Below are 26,256 nucleotides of genomic sequence, written 5' to 3'. Positions count from 1 at the left end.
AATGAGACACACAGATGCAATTTGACATTAATGGAGAGATTTGCCTGTGGTCATGTACATGGGGGGTGGTCATGTACAAGACCCACCGCCTCTTGCCTTTAACTTGGATATGAAATCAAACGTCAGCCAAGATTAATTAGAAGCCTGGAGTTTCATTCTACGCTACTGATAGGAAAAGCACATTTCCATAATGTGAGGAAGCGTTTCTGTGGGACGCAAATCTGGCTGACATTGAAGGAAGGGCTGCTTGATTGTGAATGCTGCCTGTGCAGTGCTTGTCAGGGCAATTACTTTCAGCTCAAGTGGCTGGCTTTTTAACATTTTATTATCTTAACAACAAAAACCCTGGAAGCAATAATTATTTATTATGTTAATTCTTTAGCTTTCTTCCTGAAATTTCTGTAAAACCATTAAAAACTAGCTGTGCCCTTGAAACAAACCATGAGTTTATTAATACTCAACCAATTAAGAGGAAGAAAGCAAAGTAACAGAACGCTCCACACCAGCAATTATTAACTAAGCAGTCGGTCTGCACATTTTCCTTGCCACAGATTTTATTCCAGGAAGCATCCCATATATTTAACTGACTGGAAAACAATGTGAAATGTGTTTACATCATTACAAGGGCTTTAAATCTGAAAGGAACAGTAGCAACCTGCTGTACATGTCTAGAAAGTGTTCAGATCCAGGTTATAACGGAAGCCATATTCCTTTTCCACCTCTCACAAATATGGAAAGCACCTCCAGAGTCTTTCTGCAACCCACTACGGAAGGCCTCCAAAGCAAAGGGCAACTTTATCTTTTCAGTTCAACGCCCTTTCCCCAGCACACCCCTGCGCAGACACACACACACACCTGACCCCCTTTGTAATTATTAATTAAACCTTAGCAATGTTTCTCTTTCTGGAACACTTTTTCAACATCACTCCTTTTTAATAACACACATTCCAATCTTTTAGCTCCCCATCACTGTAAAAGTCAGGCCAATTCACTAACAGCTCCAGGGCAGGGCTAGTAACTAAGGAGCCACTTGCAATGCCATGCTGCAGGGGGAAGCTGTGATCCAGTAACTGGGTGTGGTGCTCCCTTCCTCAGGCAGGCAGTGGTCTGCCAGCTCAGGAACAGGAAAAATCCAGAACAGGTAGGACACTGCAGCCCACAAGGAGCAAGGCCACGAGACCAGTCCATGCTGGTGGTGATAAGGAGCAGAGCCGCCCCCATGGCATTCAGGGCAGAAGACCTTGCCTAGGCAAGGAGAGGAAAGCTTTTGGGAACACCCTTGGGACAGCCCAGATTTCCTGACCCGGAGGGTGGAGCACATGATGAGCTGGAGGTCCAGAAAGCTGAGAAGCCAACATCACCTCCTCCTCTTTCTCCTTATTGTTCTATCTGCCTGATTTTTACCCTTCAAGCCCATGTCACCTGCACAAACATGATTATGTAAAACTTCAAAGATTAATTATGGCCTTTATTTTTCTATTTTCCAGGTGACTCTCAAAATCTGTGGGACCATCCAATTTAAAACAAGAATGACCACAAGAAAAACACTCAGTGAGGTCTACTGGATCTATTAAGAAAGTAAAAATTCTGACTACTTCTGGGTTTGAAATGGTTTTCATTGTTTTTTTTTTTTCCTTTTTTCTGTGAGGAAGATCAGCCCTGTGCTAACATCTGCCAATCCTCCTCTTTTTTTGCTGTGGAAGAATGGCCCTGGGCTAACATCCGTGCCCATCTTCCTCCACTTTATATGGGATGCTGCCACAGCATGGCTTGCCAAGCGGTGCGACAATGCGCGCCCGGGATCCAAACCAGCGAACCCCAGGCTGCTGCAGCGGGGCGCGCGCACTTAACCGCCTGCACTTAACTGCCTGCGCCACCCGGCTGGCCCCCAAAATGGTTTTCATTCTTAATGGTATTTCTTACTTCTAAAGTACTAAAATACATAATACAAGGAGTCAACAACTTTAAATCAAACAACAGGCTGCTAAAAATTTTTACTTGTAGTTCCATTACTGTTGCGATAATGCTGTGTGATAAACTGTAAACTCTTTCGGGAAAGGAATACCAATAGGTACGTATAAGCAATGGGACACACAGTGAGGCCAGTGTTAATGCTTCCTCATCTGTTCCTCATCCGTTCTCCCCGTCCCCACTGCTCGAAGCATGATAAGCATTCTCGGGTGCTGAACTCATCTCTCTTACTTGCACAAGAAAGCAGCTGCCAATCATGGTTTTTAAAAATCAGTATATTTCAGGCTATTATCTTTAGTTTTCAAAATAAACATGGTCCAATTATATTTTCCGAAATTGTTTCTCTCTTTAAGCACAGAATACCTGTTGTCTGGTGTCTAAATATAAACACAGGCAACCAGAATTAAAAATCTAAGACTCTTGAATTTTTTTTAATTCTTGCTCACTTCTTTTCCTCCAAATAAAAGTAAATCCTAGGAGATCTAAATAAAAAGAACAAGCTGGCTCTCGTTCTCTCTCTCTGTCACTAACAGTGTTTAAACATGCAGCAAGGAAGCTGTTTCACGTGCTTTAGAATATTTCTGAACTTTTAGCAATGGGGATTTCAATCTGTGTTGTATTGGGTGGGGGCTCAATTACAACACAGACTCGCGTGTTAGCCTCACTTATCCTTTCTCCCCAGCTCCCTCCAACCACTGGCACGCTGCTTCCCCAAGCTCTCTGATCTAATTCTGCACAAATGCTTAATAAGGTTGTAGAGATTTAATACAATTAAGAGTGTTGCTCACAAGTTAACCAATCCATTAACACTCTAACAAAGAAACAATTCCAGAGGAAAAGCCAGCCAAACGAGGATTAGAAGACAACTGGCTAAGGGTACAATCTGTTTAAAAAATCACATTGCGATGCATTTTCACACCTGCATTTATATGTTTTGTGTTTTACACATTTCAGAGCAAAAAAAAAATGAAGGTAAATTGTGTCACCTGAGAATTTTCCTCTTTCCCTGTTTGGTTTCCTAGAGGTAGGAGATGATCATTGCTCTTTGCCAGTTCATACTCAAAATCATCATAGTTCTTCATTGAGTTAAATACTCATGGATTCAACTCTTACATAATAACTATTTTAAATAATTTTCATCGTAAGATGGATATATAAACACATAGAAGGAAATCGGGTAAATATGCAAAAGTTAAAAAGAAAGCAAAAATATCAATAAATTCACTATCCAGCAATAACCACTATTAATATTTTGGCTTATATTTTATACATTTCTATAGATTTTTTAAATAAACCTTTTAAATCATTAAATAAAACTGGCCTTATCCTATACACATGATTTTGTCACTAGTTTTTGTCCCATAACACTATGTGATCATCTCACATCCTTTAACACTCTTCTTTGTCGTAATTCTTAGTGGCTGCATGGCATTCTGTTATTTGAATACACCACAGCTTAATCCATCCTCTATTGATGGATATTTAGGTTATTGTTGATTTTTCACTATTCTAAATAATGCTTTGATGAACACACTTTCAGGGGATTCTATGTACATATCCACTCTTATTTCCTTAGGATGAATTTATCTTTTTTTTTGCTTGAGGAAGATTGGCCCTGAGCTAACATCTGTGCCTATCTTCCTCTATTTTATATGCGGGACATCTGCCACAGCATGGCTCCATGAGCAGTGCGTAGGTCCATGCCCAGGATCACAACCTGAGAGCCCCAGACCCTCAAAGCGGAGTGCGTGAACCCAACCACTACGTCACCAGGCTGGCCCCGACTTTATATTTTAATAAAGTCCCACTCTTTTTGCATCCCAATGCATCATCTTTCCATGTTCCAGGTGTGTACACTCTACTTTAGAGACCTGTGCTTTAGATGATCCGTCACTCTGGAAACAACCACCGGCCAATGGGTTGACCCTGAATAACCCATCACCTTGCCATCTTTTACAGACCCACTCAAAGCACATTATAAATATCCTTACATACGAAAACTACTAAAATACTTACTAGATGCTAGTGTTGTATTTTCTGAAGGAAATTTAAAGGAGAAACTTGACTTAATATTAGTAAAGGGATATGTGCTTCACCATTTTCCTAAGTAGTGCATTACAAAAGATTTGCTGCCTTGCTTTAGAATGCAGGGAAAACTGAGCTCCGGCTTTCTCTAGGGCCTGAACAAACCATTTAACCTGCGCTTCAAGATCCATGTAATAAGATAATTCCCACCCACCTCCCATTAAAGCAACATCAAAGAGACCACACAAAGTGAAGAAAGAATCTCAAATAATCAAGTGCCTTGCACGCACAGGCCATTTTAAGCACCTCTACAGCAACCTGTGCTTCTTGTTCCCTCAAAGTTCTGCTGCCCGGAAGGAGGTGAGAATTCAACTGGAAACTGTTAATTGTCTGGAAAATTTAGTTATATAATAGGAAACTAATTATTTTGCTAGAGTCTTTCAGGTCAAATTGGTTTGTTCAGGTCAAATGAGGAGTTTACTCCATCGTTTGGTTTTCATATAATTATTAATAACTCATAAGCTTAAGTCCTAATACCTAAATTATTTTTAAGTCATAATGACCTGTTTCAATTCAGAACTGTAGTTGAAGCAGAGAGACATAAAATATTTGTCAAAGTCACAGACTAAGTCAAGACCAGAATACCAGAGTTCATCAGCTTGGTTTCTGCCTCTTCGTGTTGGGGGAGGGAGGAGAAACAAACAGGTGGAGCACAGAGGATTTTTAGGGCAGTGAAAATACTCTGTATGATGCTATAAATGGCAGATACATGTCATTATACATTTGTCCAAACCCATAGAATGTACCACACCAAAGAGTGAACCCTAATGTAAACTACGGACTTTGAGTGATAATGACGTTCCAATGCATGTTCATGGATTGCAACAAATGGACCATTCTGGTGGGGGATGTTGATAACCAGGGAGGCTGTGCATATGGTGGCAGGAGGAATATGCATATGGGGGCAGGAAACGTCTGCACCTTCCTCTTAATTTTGAATCTAAAACTGCTCTAAAAAATTGTGTTTTTTAAAAAATTAAGGTCTCTATCTAGAAAGATAAAGGCTACAAACCCCTAGCCATAGGGCCTGCTCCATCATTTCTGGTGTTGGTGTGAAAGTCCCCACAGAGCAGGGGACCTCTGCAGCTACAGGAAAATTAAGAGGTACACAGAGCTGATGGTGGGAAGGGCACCAATTTCCATCCCAGCATCAAGTAGGTTCTTCTCTCCTGTCTGCCCTTTCTCAACAGACCTCATACCTTACAAAAGGAAGACACACCTCTCAAGTGTAAGAACCTCCATGGCATCCAAGAAACAATGTGAGCTATTGCTCTCAAGGAAGCCTTCTTTAGTGATTAATCGAACAGCAGACACTCCCTGTAGGGGTTCACGTCTTTCCCTGTCATATCCACATTTCATTCAAGGGTAAAACAATGTACTAGAGATAGACTATATTAGCCCTTGTGGAATGTTATAAAATCAGATATATTATACAATTTAATGACACACATCTTCCTTCCCTTGATTGTAAAGAACTCATTTCACAGCCAAAGAATTGGTGAAATTGAAAAAAAAAAAAAGGGCCAGCACCATGGCACAGTGGTTAGGTTCCTGTGCTCCACTTTGGCGGCCTGGGTTCGTGGGTTCAGATCCCGGGTGTGGACCTACACCACTCGTCAGCCATGCTATGGCGGTGACCCATATACAAAATAGAGGAAGACTGGCACAGTTGTTAGCTCAGGGCGAATCTTCCTCAGCAGGAAAAAAAAAAAAAAATGACACTGGTAAACGTTAAATTTAGAAAAAATGACTTTTAACTGTACCCAAATGTAATGATTCTTCTTTAGCATATATATTCACACTCAAACATGACATTAACTGGAAACAAAAGAACCTTCAAACAACTGCAAGTGTGGATGTTCCTGACACTGATTCTTATTGCAATGCTTTTCCAAAATTTTCAAATTATACAGGAAAAATTCAAAAATAAAAATACATAAGACTTAGTTTAGATTCAGTGTGTATTATATAGTAATATAGTTAAAATCCAATTTATCAAATATTTATGAAGTAATTTTTCCAATGAAAGTCAACCCTCATCTTATAAAATATTTAATATTTGCTACCTTATTGTCAAAAATATGCTATATCAATTTGCTGCTGTGTCAATTTATTTTGAGTAGCCTATACTTCTCTTTTATTAAATACATAGGAAAAGTTGGATCCTGATATCTTCAGAAACTGATGCAGTTGTCTCTGAAAGAATGTCATGATTCTTATTTAATTATTCCGGAAGTTGAACACCAGAGTTCAATACATACATTCACACACATTTACCAGAAAAACAGCATGCTTTTTAATTGTAATCCTCTCTTTACTATATCTCATAATTTTAGGTACCCATTATATTACATTAATGAGAAACAGAATAGATTGCCAGGGTTTTACAACTTCTTACAAAATATAATTAATTCTATTAAATTTACATAATTTTAAACTTGACTAAACTGCTTAAATAATCTGTCATATAATCTCTTTTTACCGTTTTTTAAATTTTTCCTCAAACGCAAATTAACATTTATTTGAAATTAAAAACTAAGTTAGACCTTTTCTGATAGAAAGTAAGGCTGATTTGACTGACAGCTTTGATGAGGACTTAATATGACAGATATTTTTCATTCACTGATTAGCCTAAATTTTCACCTCTAAGGTTTGACCAGAAAAATATATACATATACAATATACATACATTTATATAATATATATGTATATTTAAAGCAAGCATTGGCTAAAGTATATTAAAATTATTATTTTTGTTTTCAAAAACACTTCTGGATATTTCTGCATTTCTGGGTTAAACATGGTGCCTTGAAGCTAAAAACAAAAACAGGTGTAATTAACAGTTATTGAGGAATCTGTGTTTCCTTGGTCTGCTTGGTTTACTTCCCAGCAAATGAGAAGGTGCATGACTGGACAGCAAATCCTTCAGAGACTAGCTGGTTTCTAAGTTTTTGCTTCGAACAATTTTGAGAATGAAACTAATCAAACTGTCAACTCACAGGTCATTAAAAATAATTTCTGATGCTAGATCTCAATGTGCATCTGGCATGTAACTTGGAAAGAATTCAAAGTGGCACTGCTATAACAAAACTCCTCTACCCTATCTACCTATTGATATGAACAAGTTTCCCAACACATATTTATAAAAATGAAAAATGGAAATAGAATTAATTGGTGTTTAACCCTGTTTAGCAGTAATATCTATCCACATATACATGAGCTAGTTTTTTAAAGTCCAGTTGATTTCTGAAATACTGTTCCAATAAATTTTAACGAGTCAACTGTATACTAATAATTTTAGTGATAACAACCAGGTAAAATTTAGCACTTAGAGCTCTACGGTCCCATGAAATTAAAGAGAGAATTAAATTTTCAATTTTATACCTATTTTTGTTGCAGGGAAGTTTGATAAGTAATCACTAAAAGACTTTCAAGCTTAAACATGTTATAATAGGATAAGATTCTATGGGAAAATAAAATGTAAATACCAGCTCAAGAAGAAAAATTATGCAGGTAAAATTTCTCTCAATCAAATAAAAGCTTGTTCGTGTAATTTTAAATGGACAATGGAGAGTATCAAATCCCTTTGGGATTTGGATTCTGTTTCCGATGGATGCCTTTAAAAGATTTTTTTTAAGTTTTATCTTAAAATGTCAATATTGACCATAGGTCATAAATTCCCTCCTTCTCAACTGTATAAACATATGATGCAAAATTTCAGATGTGAACTTATCAATGTGCAAGGAAGTATCCAATTTTTAAAAATTCTTTGACTGGATTCTCAAGCATAAAAGTCAGAAGACCACCCAGAGTCAAGGCCCCACAGACGCTGGAACTGAGCAGCACTGGCTCCTCGCTCAGGAAGCCACAAAGCACTATCTGTCCCTTGTTCTGTCCTGACCCTGGCAGTTTTGCTGGTTATGTTACAACGCAGTCTCCAGAATGATAAACCCATCCATTGAACTCTGTTTTGAGTCATCCTCCAAAATAAAAAGACCCGCCTGATAAGTGTCCTGAGAGCCGGCGTTCTCCTCCATTCCTTCATCCTGTTATGCAGGGGTCCCTGCCCTTTACACTCGAAGCATCCGTCCACCCTCCCTGGACTTTGAGCTAACCCATCAAAAGGGACACATACGAAAAGATCCAAGGTCTTGAAACAGAAGCAGGTTAAGTTCCCGGTGTGTGCAGAGTGATTCTAACTGTGTCCCCACACAAAGACGTGGCAGGTACTGTGGCTTAGCGGCTTCAGATACTGAGAGCTTCAGATCAAGCTCAAGCCTCAGCTCTGCCCCTGCAACTTGTCCGCGCTTGGTCACTTCACTGGTCACTCTGAGCTTATTTCCTGGCCTATAAAATGGGGGTAATATAGGTGGTTATCAGTATTAAATCAGGTAATACATATCAAAAAGCACTTAGAATAATGCCCAACATTTTAAGTATCCGATAAGCATTAGCTGTGCTTTTGTTATGTTATAAATACTTTCACCCTTAAGTCCTGCTGTGCTGATTAGAAACAAGATAAATAGAGAACCAGCCCACCAGCCAGGTGTCTGACACCGACATGCTGGTGGTCACACTTTCACCTACCCCTTCTCTCTATTTGGATCAACACTCACTGTCCTGACCGCACCCTTCAGAGAACAAACAGGATGCCTAGTAGCCTGTCCACTGATGATTCCACCACAGTAAGAGGGTGATCAGTGTGATACGGATAATTGTGTAGTTCACCACTTTCGTTTAAAATCCACCTCTTACACGAAATGCAGATGGAGGAGGGGAAAGAAGGAAAAGGAAAAAGACAAAGCTTTGGACTGTGATATCAGGCATGAGGATAAAAGAAGCCAAGTATCTGATTCCCGAACCTTCCCTAACACCCGACACTTTTCTAACTTCTGGCCAAATTCTCATCCCTCACCAAGTCATTCTTAAATACAGCAGCAACTATGATCTACTGCATGGATACAGAAGGGAAAGGTACCAAGTCACCAACAACATAATCTTTTAATTAAAAAAAAAAAAAAAACTATGAAAAGTTTGTTCCTCTCTCCAATTTCCCAGGCCTTTTCTTCTGCATCTACTCTAAGTTGATGACCACTACCTTCAAAAACTCACTTGTGGAGCCAGCCTAGTGGCGTAGTGGTTAAGTTCACGTGCTCCACTTCAGCGGCCCAGGGTTCACAGGTTTGTATCCTGGGTGCGGACCTACACATCACTCATCAAGCTGTGCTGTGGCGGCGTCCCACATACAAAATAAAGGAAGATTGGCAACGATGTTAGCTCAGGGCCAATCTTCCTCACATACACACCAAAAAGACTCACTTGCTTAGGAGGCATCCCATTGTAAGAGGAAAACCAACAAACAAACATTTAAAGACAATATTTAGAGGTCTCTTGTCTCCCCTCCCTCTGAATAGTGACCATGTGCCCCACGGGTGGGGGCAGCTCCTAATTTCCACTGGCACACTGCGCCCCCACACCCTGCCCCGTGAGGCCCTGTGAGCTGACCACTGGAAAGCGCTCCCTCAAGGGCCTTCCTCCCTGCAGTCTCAGCTTCAGGCTCCTTTGCTGAGCCAACCTTGCTTACCTGTGTGCCCCTTGAGTTTTTCTGCAAGCTCCTGTGAGCCAACCCTCTTCTTCGACACTCTTCTATCCCCAGTACCCAGCACTGCCAGGCCCCAGGGGCTCAACACAGAGCTCATCGGCCAGTCCTCTCCCACAGAAGGCACAGCCACTTCCTACCGCAGGAGGACTTCATCCTGCCTCATTGCACTCTCAGTCCTCGATAATTATTTATTTTTGGAAAAGAATATGCCTTGCAAACAACTTTTGACTATTCTCCAATCACTGAGGATTTCTCACTCCTGTGTTCAGTTTTAGTCTCCAGAACTGAGGCAGGAAAGAATAATCTTGGGGTATGAGGGGTGGTCTAGAATAGAACAAACAATACGCTTTCAGAAAGCATCCCAAGAGGAAAAAAAATGCCACTTAAGAGCAATTTCCCATTTACAAAGAGATAGAGAACAACCACCAGGCGGCTGTAGCTGTTTTATTTTCACTAAAAGCAGGCCTAGGAGGAGGGTCGCAGGGGCAGAAGGAGGAGCACAGCTTAGCTCCACAGAACGTCCTGACTCTAGCTGACACCCTGAGAAACAGCCAACCAAGGGGCACGACGGCAGTGGCTCACACGTGGCGAGGACTTCATAGCTGAGAAAGCAATATTTACAATTATTTAATCTGATCTTCATAATCTTTTTAGGCACTTTAGTTATTATAACATCCATTTTATTATTCTGGGACTTGTGTCACATTAGGAGACCTGACCCCAATCATGCCAGAGGGAAGCACAGCCAAACATGAGAACCCTGAGGTCAGCCCCGGATCTGCCTTATCCTTAACAAGGAATAAACCATCTCATCTGACCTCCAGCTGCTCAGAGTCCTTCCAAAATTAGTACTTATGTATAAATTTGCATCTGTTGACAATGATCATCATTTCATAAATGATTTTGACAAAAAAAATCTAAATCCATAATTTTTAAAAAATCACTCTGAAAGATGCTAATTCTCTTAATATTCACTTACTCTACATTTACTAATGCACAGTTTATTTTGCTTATTTTTCTCCCCAGTAACACTGCAAAAAAAGGGGTTTAAATAAGCAAAGTATGTAACTATTGTAGACTATTCTATACCAAATAGTTCCTTCCCATGGTGACTACAATTAGCCCCGACTCACTGGTTTGTTTTAAGTCCTTCAAATATGGATCTACATGCTTTCTCTGCCTTTGTCCAACCCCAAAGAAAATGCAATTTGTTCCAAAGAAGGTGACTAACATCAAACTCCAAAGGCCTGACAACTTCCACCTGGAGGGATAAGTCTTTAAATAAATTATAACTATGCCCCTGAGACCACTAATGCACACAGATAAGAGATTTACAAAGGATTTTCCACTTTTCACCTCAATCAGATATCCAGATGCTAAGCACAAGAAATTACAAAAACACAATTCTATCTAGAGGATTTGAAACCATGGAGAAGACAACATTCTGCCCTCCTCTGCTCATGAAAAATATGGATAATGTCTCTAATCAATTAATTTCATTCAAGTTACCTAGAAGCTAAGTACTTCTAATTTACGATTGCAGAGGGCAGTAAAATAGCAGTAGCTACAGTGCACTGCTGGACTTGCCAACTTTATAATCGTTTTTAACATCAAAATGAGAAATTGTACCAAATGCTTAAGCACATTCAAAAATTATGACATGTGCTTTGGGCCCAACAAGCAGGGCCAAGAACACAGGCTTTGGGCCCAAGAAGCAGTGGAGGAATGGAGCCCTTTGGGGTCCACAAAGAGCTGTACCCACTGTCTGTGTGACATCCGGAAATGTACTGGGGCCTCAGTTCCATAAACCATAAAATGACAGTGCCACCACTTTCACCTTATAGGGTTGCTTTGGTAGTAAATAACACATAAAGGACCCAACACCTAGGGGGCATGCAATATTCATATTTCCTTTTCCCTTGCCGCTGGGAAGCCAGAGGAAACAGCAGCAAGTTTATTAGATTACAAATGGGAGAAAACCTGAGGCTGAGGGAACCACACCCTTTGGGGTCTGCATACATACAGGGAACACACAGACAATGACTCAAGGTTACTCCGTGGTCATACGGACTCTACAGACCGGGCGCTGGGCTTTCCGCAGGATGACCAAGGAGGCAGACATCATCCGTCTTCACAGATGAAGAAACTGGCCTCAGAGAGGCAACATGACTTTCACAGCTGATAAATGACACAGCCAGGATGAGAACTCAGGTTTAATCAGGCTACAATCATATTCAGATTCTACCCAGAGACACAACAGTTTGTAAAAGTCTCTTTTTATACAGTCCATTATCGTATTTGATCTCTGGAGCAAATCTACGAATCAGAATGCCATTGAATGACCTTATTTACAGATAAGGAACTGAGTTCACTGAGGTTAAACAGCTTCCCTCTCAGAAGACAGTAAGTGGCAGGGTGGGCCACTGAATGCAGGTCTTTCAATCCTAAATTCCGTTTTTTCCGGCTGCCAGTGACTTCCCAATGGTGTTCTGCAAAGCAGAGGCATCTCAGAGCACAGGCACTGAGTCCTGGCAGACCCCCGTGTGGCACTCAACTCTCCACCTCTCCTTGTAGCCACACTCTTTACAATGTGGTCCTGCAGCCCCACACACCAAGGGGTGAGATCTATTTCTCTACCTGTGATTCTAGGCTGGCCTTGTGACTCGCTTTGACCAGAAGAATAAGGTGAAAGTGACAATGTGCCCATCCCAAGCATGAGCCAAGAGGCCCTGGCACACTTCTGCTCTCTCTCTGGAAACTCTGCCTGCTGGAGAATGAAGGACCACATGGAAGAGAGTGCAGCTGTCCCGGCCGAGGCCATCTTAGACCAGCCTACAGCCCGCCAACCCCAAAATATCAAGAGAACCAAGCCAAGATCAGCTGAGTAGAGATATATACATAAAGTATACCAATCTCAGTTTAGATCAGCAGACACCCCATGGAACATAAAAAATAGTAAACAGTTCTTGTTCTGAGCCACCAAGTTTTGGGGTGGTTTGTTACACAGTAAGAGCAACCATTATACCTTGTTTCCAAATTTGGAGAGTCACTTTTTTAACCTGCCCACATAAAATTTTGTTTAACCAGAAGATTTGTATGTTTTTCTACCTATGTAAAATTTTGCTTAACCAAAAGATTTTGATGCTTTAAAAAATAAGGTGGAGAACTATAGGGGCAGACCATAATAACCTCCCTACCATCTTCCCATACCTGTGTTCTTCACTTTTAGTGCATTATGAATGTTACGTGGTGTCCTAGGAAGTAAAAGAAGTGTGCACACGTAAAAGTTGTATTCAGAACACTGACTCAGATGTTAAGATTTGGAACTCACTTATTTTCTGCCACCATCACCCAGTTCCAAAAGATTTAATGCATTTATAATCATACATAAAATACAGCAAGATAAATTAGAATGAGGTGAGAAAAGTGAAGAGGAAACTAAGAATCAAGCCAGGAAAAGGAACCAGAATGAGGCCCTCCTGCACAGATGGTCGCTCTGGGCGTTTTGCTGCTTTTTGCCCAGCCAGCATCCACTCTCTTCAACTGGTAATGGAACCCATCTTTCCACAGAGAAACCTCCATGTCCCCACTCTTATTCCATGTGGTTCATGTGGGCTGACCACACGCTTGGTCCAGTGGCTGGGTCAAGCAGAGCATGAGGTTAAAGAGGAAGCAGGTGACGTGAGCCACTCGACGAGCCCAACAGCAGGAGTGGTTTGTACCACTGGGGGAGAGAATCTCTCTTCCCACTGGGCTTGGAGCTGGAGGATTCAGTCTGTAACTCCTCAGAAACATCACATAGAGAGGAAAGACGCTTAGAGAAGAAGACTCAGAACCCCATGACTGCGTTGAGCCCCTGGGACCAGCTGTGCCCACCCACGGCCTCCTCTGTTACAAGAGCCAAAAAATTCCCTGTTTGATAGAGGCCAGCTTTGACCGAGGTTTCCTGTTCGAAAAAGTTCTAACTACTGCAGAACACACATTTGAACCTGGCTTTCTAACAGCCAACATAAAGAGGAAAACTTGACAGGTTATACAATTTTCTATGTCCACAAGAAGAAACTAACTGCACAGAAGAATCACAACTTTCCTGGAACTAAGACCTGGAAAGAAATCTCCCCAGAGGGTCATTATACAGATCGTATATTGCGTAATAAGCCATCACACAGCATCTTTCTACCAGATACAACACTGCATTGAAACGCTTTTGCTTAGAGCGCACCTCCACACAGGTGGATGGCATCAAATCAAAGGATAAATCAGGAAAAGGCAACTCTGCACCTGTGTGCATGGGGCAGGGCGATCTAACACGGTCCCCATACCCCCTGCTCAGATTGCCCGGCTTTGCTAGGAATGGAGGCAGCTTTACCTCCCAAAGCTTCCATCAATTCTCTCAGCCAAGCTTTAAGTAGCTCCTGGGCAACAACAGGTTTGAGAATATCATATCCTCTCAGCACAGACCTAGCACATAATTAGTGCTCAATATATGGTTATCGCTTATTACTATCAATTCTAAGGCCCTGAAATAAGGCTGAACTATGTTGTCAATATTCAAGTAGAAAATCCCACCTAAACAGTCTGGTTGCTGCAGAGCCTTTGGTGGCACGTGTGAATGGCACATAGGAATGTGTAGTTACATTCTCAAGTACAGAGGAAAAGAGTGGGCTTCATTTGTGCCTATCTCAGCAGAGGCACCTATGGCAAATGTGGGAAGCATCTAAAATCCTCCAGACATCCCTGCAAACTCACTTCCTTTTAACAAGCAACTTCAGGCTATATCAGGCAGATTGGACCCAATGTTCCAGACATTTCTCCCATCCTCATCTATCAAAAATGACCTTGACCCAGGTCTCATTCTCTTACACCACGCTATCGACAAACTAATTTGAACTAAGATGACAATCTTCATACTCTTTAAGTGATTGGAGAGACCTTATAGATACCTGAATCAAATGTCTTCATTTTACAAGTGAGAAATCTGACATCTAAGGATGTCAACTTATCGAGATGACAGCTAGTTGGGGATGTCATATTTAAGATGACTTAATGAGCCACCTCTCCCAGAGACGACATTTCAACAAGCACCTTTCTTTCTTGGTCAAAATGATGAGCTAGTGAACATTTCAAGTGCCTTAACAGACTGGTACGCCCATTTCGAGGTTCGTGCGTATTTTAGGAACTACGACACTCAAAATGCCAAGCCTTTGGCCCATGTTTATGGGGCCCCTAGGACCAGGAATTCTACAGTGTCCATATGTTTTAGCAAACATGAGATACAGGCATCAGGGCTGGAAAATAATCTTCCCAATATCATCTTGTCTCATGTTCTTCTCTGAATGAGTCACCTAAAAATGCAGCTCACATCTACAAATTTAAAGATTTAAAAATCATCTGTGTTCAGATTACTCTGAAATGTCTTTATTCCTCACTCTAATATCCTAAAAATTCCAGACTGATATCACATGTACTAGAGGCCTCCAAGTTAGAAGGCGGGTATGAAGCAGATAATTTTCTATAAAATACCTTGTTTCACAATTCATTTTCTCTTCTGACACCAGAAAGCCTCTGCTTCATAAAAGAAATACTCTCTACTCAATTATAGTTTGATATGTAAAAACTGACGTAATGATCCTCAGATGCCTTCTCAATACCAGAGAAGATGTGATAAATTCTCCAAAAGGCAGGGTCTCTGAGTCATTGCTGATTTCTTACCAGTGGTCTTTCAACTTTTATTTTTATTTATTTATTTATTTTTTGTGAGGAAGATCAGCCCTGAGCCAATATCCATGCCAATCCTCCTCTTTTTGCTGAGGAAGCATGGCCGGAGAAGCGGTGCGTCGTTGCGTGCCCAGGATCCGAACCGGGTCACCAGTAGCAGAGCGCGCGCACTTAACCGCTAAGCCACGGGGCCAGCCCTGGTCTTTCAACGTGAACGAGCATCAAGATCATCTGAAGTATTTCTTTACCAGTTTCTGTCGCCCTACTCCAGAGATTCTGACTCTGTTAGTCTGCGGGGCCAGGAATCTACATTTCTAACAAAAGCCTCAGGTGACTCCAATGCAGGTGTCCAACACTACCTTCCACGGCACCGAGCAGTGCTGGCTTTTCATCACTGCTGGCTTTTCAGGGTGTCAATTCTTTTTTTTTTTTTTTTTTAATTTTATTTATTTTTCCCCCAAAGCCCCAGTAGATAGTTGTATGTCATAGTTGCACATTCTTCCGGCTGCTGTATGTGGGATGCGGCCTCAGCATGGCTGGAGAAGCAGTGCGTCTGTGCACGCCCAGGATCCGAACCCGGGCCGCCTGCATCGGAGCGCACGCACTTAACTGCTAAGCCACGGGGCCGGCCCTCATGGTGTCAATTCTGAGGTGATCATTTTGCTATTTTTGGGGGGGTTCTTTTAAAACATACTATTGGCCATATATTTATAACACATGTATGTGTATAACCACATCCACATCCACATCATCTGTACAGCCTCCAGGCACAACTCAAAGCCTTGGACCCAAAAGGGTATCTATTAGTTTGAGCCACATGAAATTGCCAAAATGCAACTCTTTCTGACTTATAAAAACAGCAAGTTAAAATGGGTAAACCTACAATGGACATGGACAATGGCAGAACAGACTGATCCCCTCTTTTCCTCACAACTGAACAGACACAGCCCTGTTACCTCAAGAGGGCTCCTAATCCTGCTAGGTATTTTTCCAGAAAAGAAAACTGAGGCTCAGAAAAATTAAATAACATGCCCAGGGCCACATGGCTATTCAGTGGTGAAAAAAAAAAGAAGTCAAAACCAAAAATACCTGATCTGGGGGCCAGCCCAGTGGCGTGATGGTTAAGTTCGAGAGCTCCACTTCGGCGGCCCAGGGTTCGCAGGTTCGGATCTCAGGTGTGGACCTACACACCACTTGTCAAGCCGTGCTGCAGCAGCGTCCCACATACAAAGTGGGGGAAGACTGGCACAGATGTCAGCCCAGGGACAGTCCTCCTCACCAAAAACAAAACCTGACCTGCCCAAGGGGCCTCTGCCCTTCTTTCCACACCCCAGGTACCCCATGGCTGACGTCAGGGCTCTAACACCCTCCACTTGTCCAAGGCCCTCTGTGACCAGGCAGGACCCTCAACAAGCTTCCCCCATGGCTCCCTGCCCAGTGAGCAGTGCTACACAGAGGGGAGGGGCTCTCTAAAACGCCACCCAAACGGGATGAAGATGGTAACTGAGGCACGAACCCCCATAACATACACACGTGACATAATGCCGATGGCTGACAACTGTGGAGACTTTATACCGTATTCAGCAGTCTGGATTTCAAAGGTCAAGGAAGCAGAGAACACAGTTTATGAGACTGTTGTCAAAGTAGCCTCTTTTTATCAAGTTTCAAGTTTCATCACTTGAGAGTACACCACACTGAATGAAAAGGACCGAGAGCACGCCAGCTACGCTGAAGATGAGCTGGATGTTAACCTGATCGAGTCTGAGCTCTGTGTGGGCACAATTAATTTCATTCCACATCAGAAACAAAAACTGCAGACATACTACATATTATTCCCTGTCATGGAACCTGCTTACTGGTGATACTATGGTTCTTTTAAAATACCAGTGACTAAAATCAAATCCCCTAGAGTCAAGCCATGACAAATCTACTGCATGGTGAATTTCTTTTTTTAGTGATAAGTATTATATCAAAATTCTGCTTTATGGCAATAACTGATTTATAAATTATACATGATAAAATTACAGGCTTACTTTTACATATTTAATAAACAAAACATAACACTTTTTCCTTTAAATTTAGCAAGTGAATCTCTACATGCCTATAAATTGCTAAGGGAACCAAGCACAAAACCCACAACATGGGCCTATTGTTAAGTTTATTACAAATGCTCAAAAACGTCCCACTTGATAGAAAGAAAAAAAAAAGCCAGCAGTAAGCATAAGTAATTTTATTTTTTTCTTCTCGAAGGGAACTTCATTCAGTCATTCATTCATTCAACAAATATTTATTAAGTGATTACTACATGCTAAACACTGTTCAGTAATTTGATTTTATAGATTATCAGTATTTATTTTAAAAGGAATGCGTTAGATCACTTTATAATTTTGTATCTGGAGAGAAAACCTCATTGAGTCAATTTCAAGCATGTGGCTATGACACGATTTAAGGTACCTCAAACTACTCCAACTGAGAAGAGAGATCAAATAAGATCCATCAAAAATGGTCTGTAAAAAGGGTGTGGTCCAGTTCCCTTTCCCCCACTGTCTGAAGCCCATCTGGAGCCTGTTCCAACTCCACCATTGGAAGCAGGGAAAACAGTAGGGCCTCTGACTTCCGCAGTAACCCAGACCAAAACATATTCTTTTCATCGTACGCAATAAATCTGCTTTCTGCATATTGAATAAGAAAGAGAGATTAAAATGAGTATTCACCCATCTGAAAACAAACTGATGCTCTATAAGCTTTTATGCTTTGCAGACCATGAAAAGCAAATGCTTTGCTTCTGCTTAGGTTGTTGTACTTTTAAATAAATCATTCTGTCAAATGGTGGCCTTTTATTCCGAGGAAAGTTCTAAGAATGTCTCTGTTTTGACCAGTCTCTGACAACTCTCAGTCTCTCTCCTGCAGGTACCGTGTCATCGCTCTTTTGCCGGTGACGTGACTTCCCTCCTTCCAGCCCCAGTTCTCAGGTAAGTGACACGGCCTTCTATCAGATCCTCCACCCTCCTCTTTCTTCCAATTCGGGGCCCAACACTTGTGCTTTACATTAAAAGTTTGTGGGACTCATCAGTCTTCAGAGTTTTAAACAGGAAAATAGACTGAATCAGATTTCCATGCAAATTTTAATGACTTCCTGAATTATAAACCTAAACCGACAAAGCACAGAAGTAACGTCTTGCAGATGTAAGCGCAGTACAGAAGCCACTTCCTATGGATGTTACACACCTCCACACGGCCGTTCATGCACTGCCTTTTCTGGTCGACTACTGAAAGGCCTCATCGAGACGTTCCCAAAGGTTCACATGAGCTCTTAGTTGGCAGATACACAACTTCCAGTTCCAGTGCTATATACAGAAGAGCAGTTTATGTGTATGATACAGCAAAAAGAAAAAATGAGAAAGATTATCACAGAGGCGTCTCAAGTTGCCTTGGGGTCAGTGCTGAACTACAACAAACTAAACTAGAACTACAACGAATGGAATAACAACTTCCACTGCAGAATGTCACGTTACAACACAGAGCTAGAGACAGGCATCCAGGCGCCCTCGGCAGCTGGAAGCGGAGGCGCCCCGGAAGCCCTCCGCCGATAAGGCTGGCCTTTCTGGCCTCAGGCAGGTGGGCTTGGGATGCAGCCACACCTCGTGAGCAGCTGTGCCCACAACAGAAGGAGCAGGAAGCAGGAGGCTAGCCTGCCCTGTGAAAAGCACTCTGTAACGGACTCGCTGAATTCAGTCTGGTGACAATATTTTCTAAATAAATTGTTAAATGACATCACAATCACTTTTATTTACCTGGAGGTTTAAATGACAGAAATGTAATGATTTTCTTTTGCGGATAAGAGAAAAACAAGGCTCTATTTAGGATACACATTGTTAGTACTTTAAAAAGATGTATAACGAGAAACTTCTATTTGGAGGTTGAGTTTATGTCCAAAGGCAAGTTTCACATTTCCACATTAAAATTCCAAATTTTATGTACATTAACTTCTAGTTCTCTCCTAAGAAATCCTTGTTTCTTTTCATTTCAGTGGATTTTGAAACTTCTAATAGATGCACAACTTTTCCAAGTACGGTACTACATCTTTCTTTGCCCATTATCAACCCAGCCCTGCCCCCCATACGGGGGGCCTTACAAACAGTAAGTGCTCAATAAATATTTACTTGATTTAAAGGCATTATTTTAATAGGCACAATGGGCTATGTGCTTATTACAAAAACCAACAAATATCTTCTATATACAGTATCAACCCAGAGAAATTTCCAATGGCTAATCATTATGGCAAAATATAATTAAAACTTTATGTTTTGGTAAGTAAAATTATAGAAAACTTTTTCCATTTAAGTTTTACAACTGGCTGGATCCAGTATCTTGCCCAGATAAGACTATTATTTGAAATGTCACACTGGCGGTTTCATCTAACAGGCTGAGAGCCATCACACAATCACATCTGCCTGCTCATAATTTTGGCCGTGGTCATCAGAAGGCTAATAAGTGCATGAAGATGAATTATATTTTACCCCTAGTTCTCCTTCAGCTGTTGTCAAGGGAGGCTGATCATGTTCTTTGGAACAGTAGTTCTCAGACCTTATCCAGCACCAGAATCCCCTGGAGGGCTTGTTCCAACACAGACTGCCCCCGGCGCCCCCAGGGTTCCTGATTCAGCAGGTCTGGGCAGGGCCAAGAGTCCACACGTTTGATGCTAATACTGCTGGTGCAAGACAACATCTGAAGAACTACTCTTTCAGAATGTTTCTCAAAATGTGGCCACAAACCAGGATCACCTAGGGATGCTGTGGGACCCTCCACAGACCTTCCACTTGAGAACCACTGTGGGTCGGCCCCAACAATCAACATGGGAAGGCCTGCTCCAGGTGATCCTCGGGCACACTAAGTTTTGAGAAGCACAGGTTTAAACATAGCTCGCCATCAACACTGGCTCAAAACGCCGACGCCTTGCCCAAGGCCACCTGAAGCCGCTGAGGGGCAGGATGTCAGCTTGATCTCCCTGCAAGCCTGTCACGCTTGATTACCCTCCCTTAACTTTCCACACCTTCCACCCTCAACAGCAAAGGGAGTTTAAGGGCAGCGACCCTCCGCTGCCAGGATCTCCAGAACTTAGGGTGTTTATCCCTGAGCATACAACCCTTTTCTTGGCATCCCTGTTTTCTTCTTTTATTTTCTCTCACATACTCCCGCCCCTCAATTATGCCCCAGCCTTGCCAGCGCCCCACCCACCCCCACCAAAGGTGGGGGGCACTACAGACTACCAAGGTTGATGACTAAAGCTTTCCTGCTATCTACCCAATGCCAGCCCTGCTTATTTTTCTCTGTTGAGTTTTTGGAGCTACAGTGTAAACTCAGGCTCTCTGATGACTAAACTGAAACCCATGGCATACCTGAGAAGATGCATCCTCTGATGATGGGAGGTTTGTATTATTTTGTATCTTTTAAAAATTTTTCATTAGTGAGTCTGAAAAACATTAGTAATTAAACCTTCTCTCACAAAATAAGCTTATTAATATGTTGTATTCATAAAGATAGAAGCACACTAAGATGTAAAACTGTAAGGAAGTTTCTGGGAAAGCTGGTTTTCAAAGAGAGGAATCTTAAAAGACATGGTAGACGATACCCTTAAGAAAAATGTTACACTGTTGAAAAATGCCTGACCCCTAACTGAAAACCATGTCTTGGGATATTTAAATAATACACACTCATTCTAGAAATCTTAATAAAATCTAAAACCAAAACTGAAAGGAAACAATACTTAATCCAAAACATAGTTTCTCTACCAAAATAGACATATACAGCCCATCAATTTCTAGAATATATTACAATTGTTATGGAACTATGAAAAATGTAAATAAAGGCATCCCCTTTTACAGAATTGTCACAGAAATACTTAAATTCTAAAATCTACATTTCCCAAAACAAAAGGCTATGCTTTATTCATATAGGACTTATATAATCTGAAGACATAATTCAGATTACTTGTTCATTAAAGAAAGTTCATTTAGAATTACTCAAATTATATACACACATCCGTATATTATATACACACATCCGTATATCACTGTATGTAAGTAACTCCTCTTCTGGAAACCTGTGAAATAGCCCTTCGAAAACATAGGAGACTAAAATCTGTAATTTTCCAGATCAGAACAATTTATTAGGCTCAAGCAACACTTCTTTACATACACATAACACTAAAAATGTTATTGTAATTTCTTGGCATATTTCTTTCATTTTTTAAAATTTGAAGTATTTTCATCATATCAATTATCAATCTAGGTAAAGCACCACAAAAACGTAAAATGTCATGACGATAGTTATCCGAAAAAGAAAAAATAAATCCCAATGCTAAACAAATCTATTCCCACTCTTTACAAAGAGCACTTTAAAATTTTATATTTTGAAGTGATTTTAGACTTACAGAAAAGTTATAAAAAGAGTACAAAGATTTCAAGTACACGTTCACCCACCTTCCTCGAATATTTACATCTGACAGAACCATAGTAGAATTACCAAAACTAAGAAATTAAACATTGGGACAATACTACTAACTAAACTACAGACTTTATTCCAATTTCGGCTGCTTTCCCATAAATGTCATTAAAAGAGTATTTTAAAAAATAAATTTCTCCACAAGAGTCCCAAATTCACAAGTTTATGTTAAGGTTTAATACGTCCCAAATACAGGAGTGGAAATAAAGGGCCAAATCTGTTTGTATTTCTATTTCTGCTCTATTTCTGCAAACAAAAGTTTGCTTAGCAGAACTTAACACCTCAGTCCTGTTATCAGGTAAAACTAAACACTTCATCATATAATATTTATCACACCTTGGCTTTGAAGAAAATTAGGTCAAAGAGGAATGACTTGCCAACTATTTGGCTTCTCGCTATGGAAAAGAGAATCTCAAGCAAAAGTAAAATGATTCCCTTTCTTCCTCATGTCTTGCTTGTACACCTTTTTATGACGGTTACTTTTAACCATCACTAAAAGCCTAGAAGGCAGAAGGTGAGCCTCCAATACTCTACCTAACAAATTAGAGATCGTAAAAGGAGAAAGCGATTTTTTTAGACGGATGTTTTAGTAAATAAAGTCCTCACAGACCAAAAACCTAATTCTTTTCTTTTTTCTTCCAATAAGTTTAGCACTCTATTTCTGATGGCTGGCATCCAAATTACATGTAGTCACCTCCAGAAATGATAAGTTGACAATCATATACATTCCAAACCTATTCAAAAAGAGCATATGAGAATGAGGAAAACTGCAGAAGGGCAACAGCAATGCACCTGTGTATAAATCTTAGTTACACCAAAAAACCTCCCCTGATTCCACAAAATCTCACGATGGAGTCCATTGGGTGGCCTAAGAGAACCTGAGCGGAAAATGGTAATTTCAAGGAAGGAAAAAGGCAAGCCAAGTCTGACTTGTAACAATCACTCCTTTCCCTCCCTTTTGTGTCAGTCAATTCACATACAATTTGAATGTTTGCAAATGATCAGGATTCACATTAACGATTTATTCAACAAATAGTTAGGGCCTATTAGGTCTAAGGCTCAATGCTAAGTGTTTTATGGGGAATCAAGAAGAAAAAAAACTGACTTTGCCCTCAAGAAGCTTATAATCTAGCTCCTCTATCTCTAAAATTGATTCCCATGTCAGGTGAAAAGCAGCCAATTATCACAATTTGTGGAAGAATCATAAAAAGAAATAAGTGCCAATGCCATCATAATTAACTTTCCCAACATACAAAAAACCTGACTTTTCCAAAGTATTACATGCCTTACACTTATACTACCTAAAATGCAAAGTCCAGAGGAAAAAAAATGTAATGCACTGCAACATATCTGATCCTTGCACACACAAAACTTGCCAACTTCAAATTTTTAAAATTTCAACATTTCCAAGCAATCCCTTAGATACTTCCCTTCACTTCCCCTTTACCCACTAACATATTAGGATAACTCTGGATTTCCAAATATAAAGAAAGCACTTCAGTTAATGGTATGGTAACTCAAACAAACAGAATGATATATTTTCCCCCAAGAGAACACTCCGGCTAACTTTTAGTAAAAGTCTCTTTTGGTAGGACTGATAATTTAAATCAGCCTTAACGAGGACACAGGTCAGTATTAGGTAGGCTGAAATCCTTTTTAATAATGAGGGACCGACGGTTTAAATAAGCTACATAAATACTTGTTTCCACTCCCTTAAACACAACTTAAAAATCATCGGAAAGCTGTTTGACACAGCTTAACTTTTACGAAATCCCGGGCAGAGAGTTCAGGATCTTAATCAAGAGAAGGCCACCGCGAACGCCCTGGAACTCGTCTTCTCATATTAATGAGATACTAGGCTCTAAAACTGGCGCGTCTGCTCCATAACTCACCAATAAGAAAGAACGTAGGCCAAAATCTGCATCAATTTTATATCAGACAGCAGTGTATCGTGTTGTTAAGTCCTCCGGAGCACGTGCGATTACCAGAGGTTAAGGAAATCTCAAACTCAGGAGAAGGGTTTTTCTCTACTGAAGGTGACGTTGAGGTTTTACAGCACAATCAGCCAACTACAAATTCAGCTTCATCTCTGTGGCCAGCTGTGGTCAAGGGTCCTGCAGCTCAGCAGCATACGAGACACAGCCTTCTGTGCCTGTATGTATCTTGGACTCCAAGAAGGCCAAAATGTATGTTTCCACGAGCCAGAGAGCCAAATGTCTACACTGTTTAAAATGGACGTTTTACTGTTGGTGAAATTCTCCTTCTTCAAATTTTAAAAAAAAGGTCCAACTTAGTCCTCCCGAATAAACACAGAAACCTATTTTGCAACCCCAGTTTAAGGCCATTTAGCAAGCTTTTTAGTAAAAGAAAAACAAGAAGCCCAGTGGCACCACTGTGTGTGCCACTTAATGAGAATACACACAAGAAAGAAAGTGGGCAAATGTGCAAGCGTTTGCTGTCCATCCACGTGTGTGCTCCCGGCGCTGACGGCGATCCGGAGGTCATCCCTGTAACTCCGTGTGGGGTTCAGCCCCTCGCCTGACCCCGGACTCCTGTTCACAGATCCTCTCCGCCGGGAGCGCCTCCGGGCTCGGAACGCCCCGCGCGCGCAAGCAGGCACACACGCACACTCACACACATATTTGCACACACACTGCCAGTCCCCTTCCTGCCCACCTGGGACCCCCGGGCGGCGGGGCTGGGCTAACAAGTTGCCGCCGGCCGCGGCGCTCCGCTGGGGGCCGAGGGTGGGGAGTGGAGCCCGGCCGGCACAGGGCCGCGGCGCCCCGGGCCCCCGCTGGGACGGAGGAGGAACGCCCGCCGTGGCTCTCGGAGCTGCGGCGCGGCCGCCGGACGAGCCAGGGTCACCGGCCGCGACGGGCTGGGGGCGGCGGCAGGAAGGGCAGGGTGCCGGGCGATCGCAGCCGCCGCCGGGGCTGCGGCCGGGTCGGGGCGATCGCCGCGGGCGCAGCCGTGCACTGGCGACCCGGCCGCGGCTCCGGGTCGGAAGGACTGCGCAGCGCCCACGCCCGGCGGCCGGCGGCTGCAGCTCCGAACTTCAGGCAAAGTTTTCTGCCGTGCCTCTTGGAGCCGGCCGGGGACTCCGAGCGGCGGCTGCCGCCCCGGGCAGGAGCCCAGGCCGCGGAGGGGCGGCGCCGAGACGGGGTCGCGGCTCCGGGGCTCACGCCCGTGCCCGCCCTCCCCGCTAGCCCCTCGCCCGGCGCCGGCTAACCGGCAGGCGCGGTGCCCGGCCCCCCGTGCCCCCTCCCCGCGCCGCCACTCGCCCTCGGCTCTCGCACCCGGGGAGCTGCCGGCGTCCCGGGCCCCCGCTCCGGCCCGCGCGCCCCTGGAGACGGCAGAAGTGGCCTCGCTTACCTGAAAACGTCTCCCCTGCGGCAGTTAGCAAAAGTCCGGCCAAAGTCGCCAGGCAAGTCCCAAGTCTCCTCATGTCGCTCGCTGAGTGCGCGCCGGGCCGCTCCCCGGCGGCGGCGGGTGGGCGCGCGAGGGCGGAGGGCGGACCGGAGCTCCGGTTTCAAGGCAGCGAGAAGAGAAGGGTAAACAGCCAAAAACACAACCAGACCCCCAAAGTGCCGGCAGTTGCCGAAGTCCGAACTCCAGCGGCTCCCGGGGCCAGGGGCCGGGGTCCTCCTCCCCTGCCGCCCGCCCCACTCGGCGTCTGGCGCTGCTGCGAGAGGGAGCGGAGGGCGCGCCCACGGAGCCAAAATCCGCCCTCGGCTCCGGCGCAGCACCCGCCGCCGCTCGCCTTCCCCTGCTCGGGACCCGCGCCGCCGGCCCCGGCCGTGGCCGTGGGCTGGCCGCGCGCGTCCTGCCCGCCGCCGCTCCGCCTGCAGCCCCGAGCCCAGCCCCCGGGCGGCGGCGCGCCGATGGCCGAGCCCGCGCCGGCTCCGCGCCGGGCTCCTGCTCCCCGACTGACTGGCGGTGCCCCGCGGCCGGCTGAAGGGAGCGCCCACGTCACGGCCGCCCGGCGCCGCCGCGGCCCGCTAGAGGGCGTGAGCGCCCGACCCCGCCGGCCCGGCCCGGCGCTCGGCGGCCGCGGCGCCTCGGGAGGGAGCTCGGCTGGAGCGGCCGCGGCCACCGCCGCCGCCAGCGGTGCGGCGTCACCGCGCGCAGAGGACGTGAGACCGGTCTCCCCCTGCTCCCCCTCGTCGCCCAGCCGCGTCCTCTGTTTGGTGGCTGACTTGCGGGAGGTGCCTGTGCAAGGGGCTGCGCCTCAGCCAGAAGTTTGTCCCGGGTCACGAGCCGCGAGTAGTTTGTGAGAGCGGCGGGCGGGACCCGAGGCCTGCGGCCCCGCGGGCGCGGCGAGCCAGCTCCGCCCCGGCGCCGGACGGCGTGTCACCGAGCCGGGAGAGCTGCAC

General features: G+C 43.5%; 1 protein-coding gene across 3 annotated transcripts in view; it reads right to left on the bottom strand.

Annotated features, from left to right (window-relative positions):
- The window catches only part of PTPRM (protein tyrosine phosphatase receptor type M), a 779,193-nt gene extending 753,552 nt beyond the window's left edge, over positions 1-25,641 (bottom strand). Inside the window, exon 1 of one of the 3 annotated variants that reach the window (XM_058556689.1) lies at positions 25,256-25,641. In XM_058556689.1, the coding sequence (XP_058412672.1) occupies positions 25,256-25,328 (73 nt within the window). In that variant the 5' untranslated portion in view covers positions 25,329-25,641. The remainder of the gene's footprint in view (positions 1-25,255) is intronic. The other 2 variants (XM_058556687.1, XM_058556688.1) reach the window with 2 other exon arrangements.
- Positions 25,642-26,256: the final 615 nt, after the last annotated feature.

Source organism: Diceros bicornis, chromosome 16 (genome assembly GCF_020826845.1).
Source record: "Diceros bicornis minor isolate mBicDic1 chromosome 16, mDicBic1.mat.cur, whole genome shotgun sequence".
Lineage (NCBI taxonomy): Eukaryota > Metazoa > Chordata > Mammalia > Perissodactyla > Rhinocerotidae > Diceros > Diceros bicornis.
Note: the sequence above shows the minus strand (reverse complement) of the source record. Positions and strands in the feature narration are given on the sequence as shown.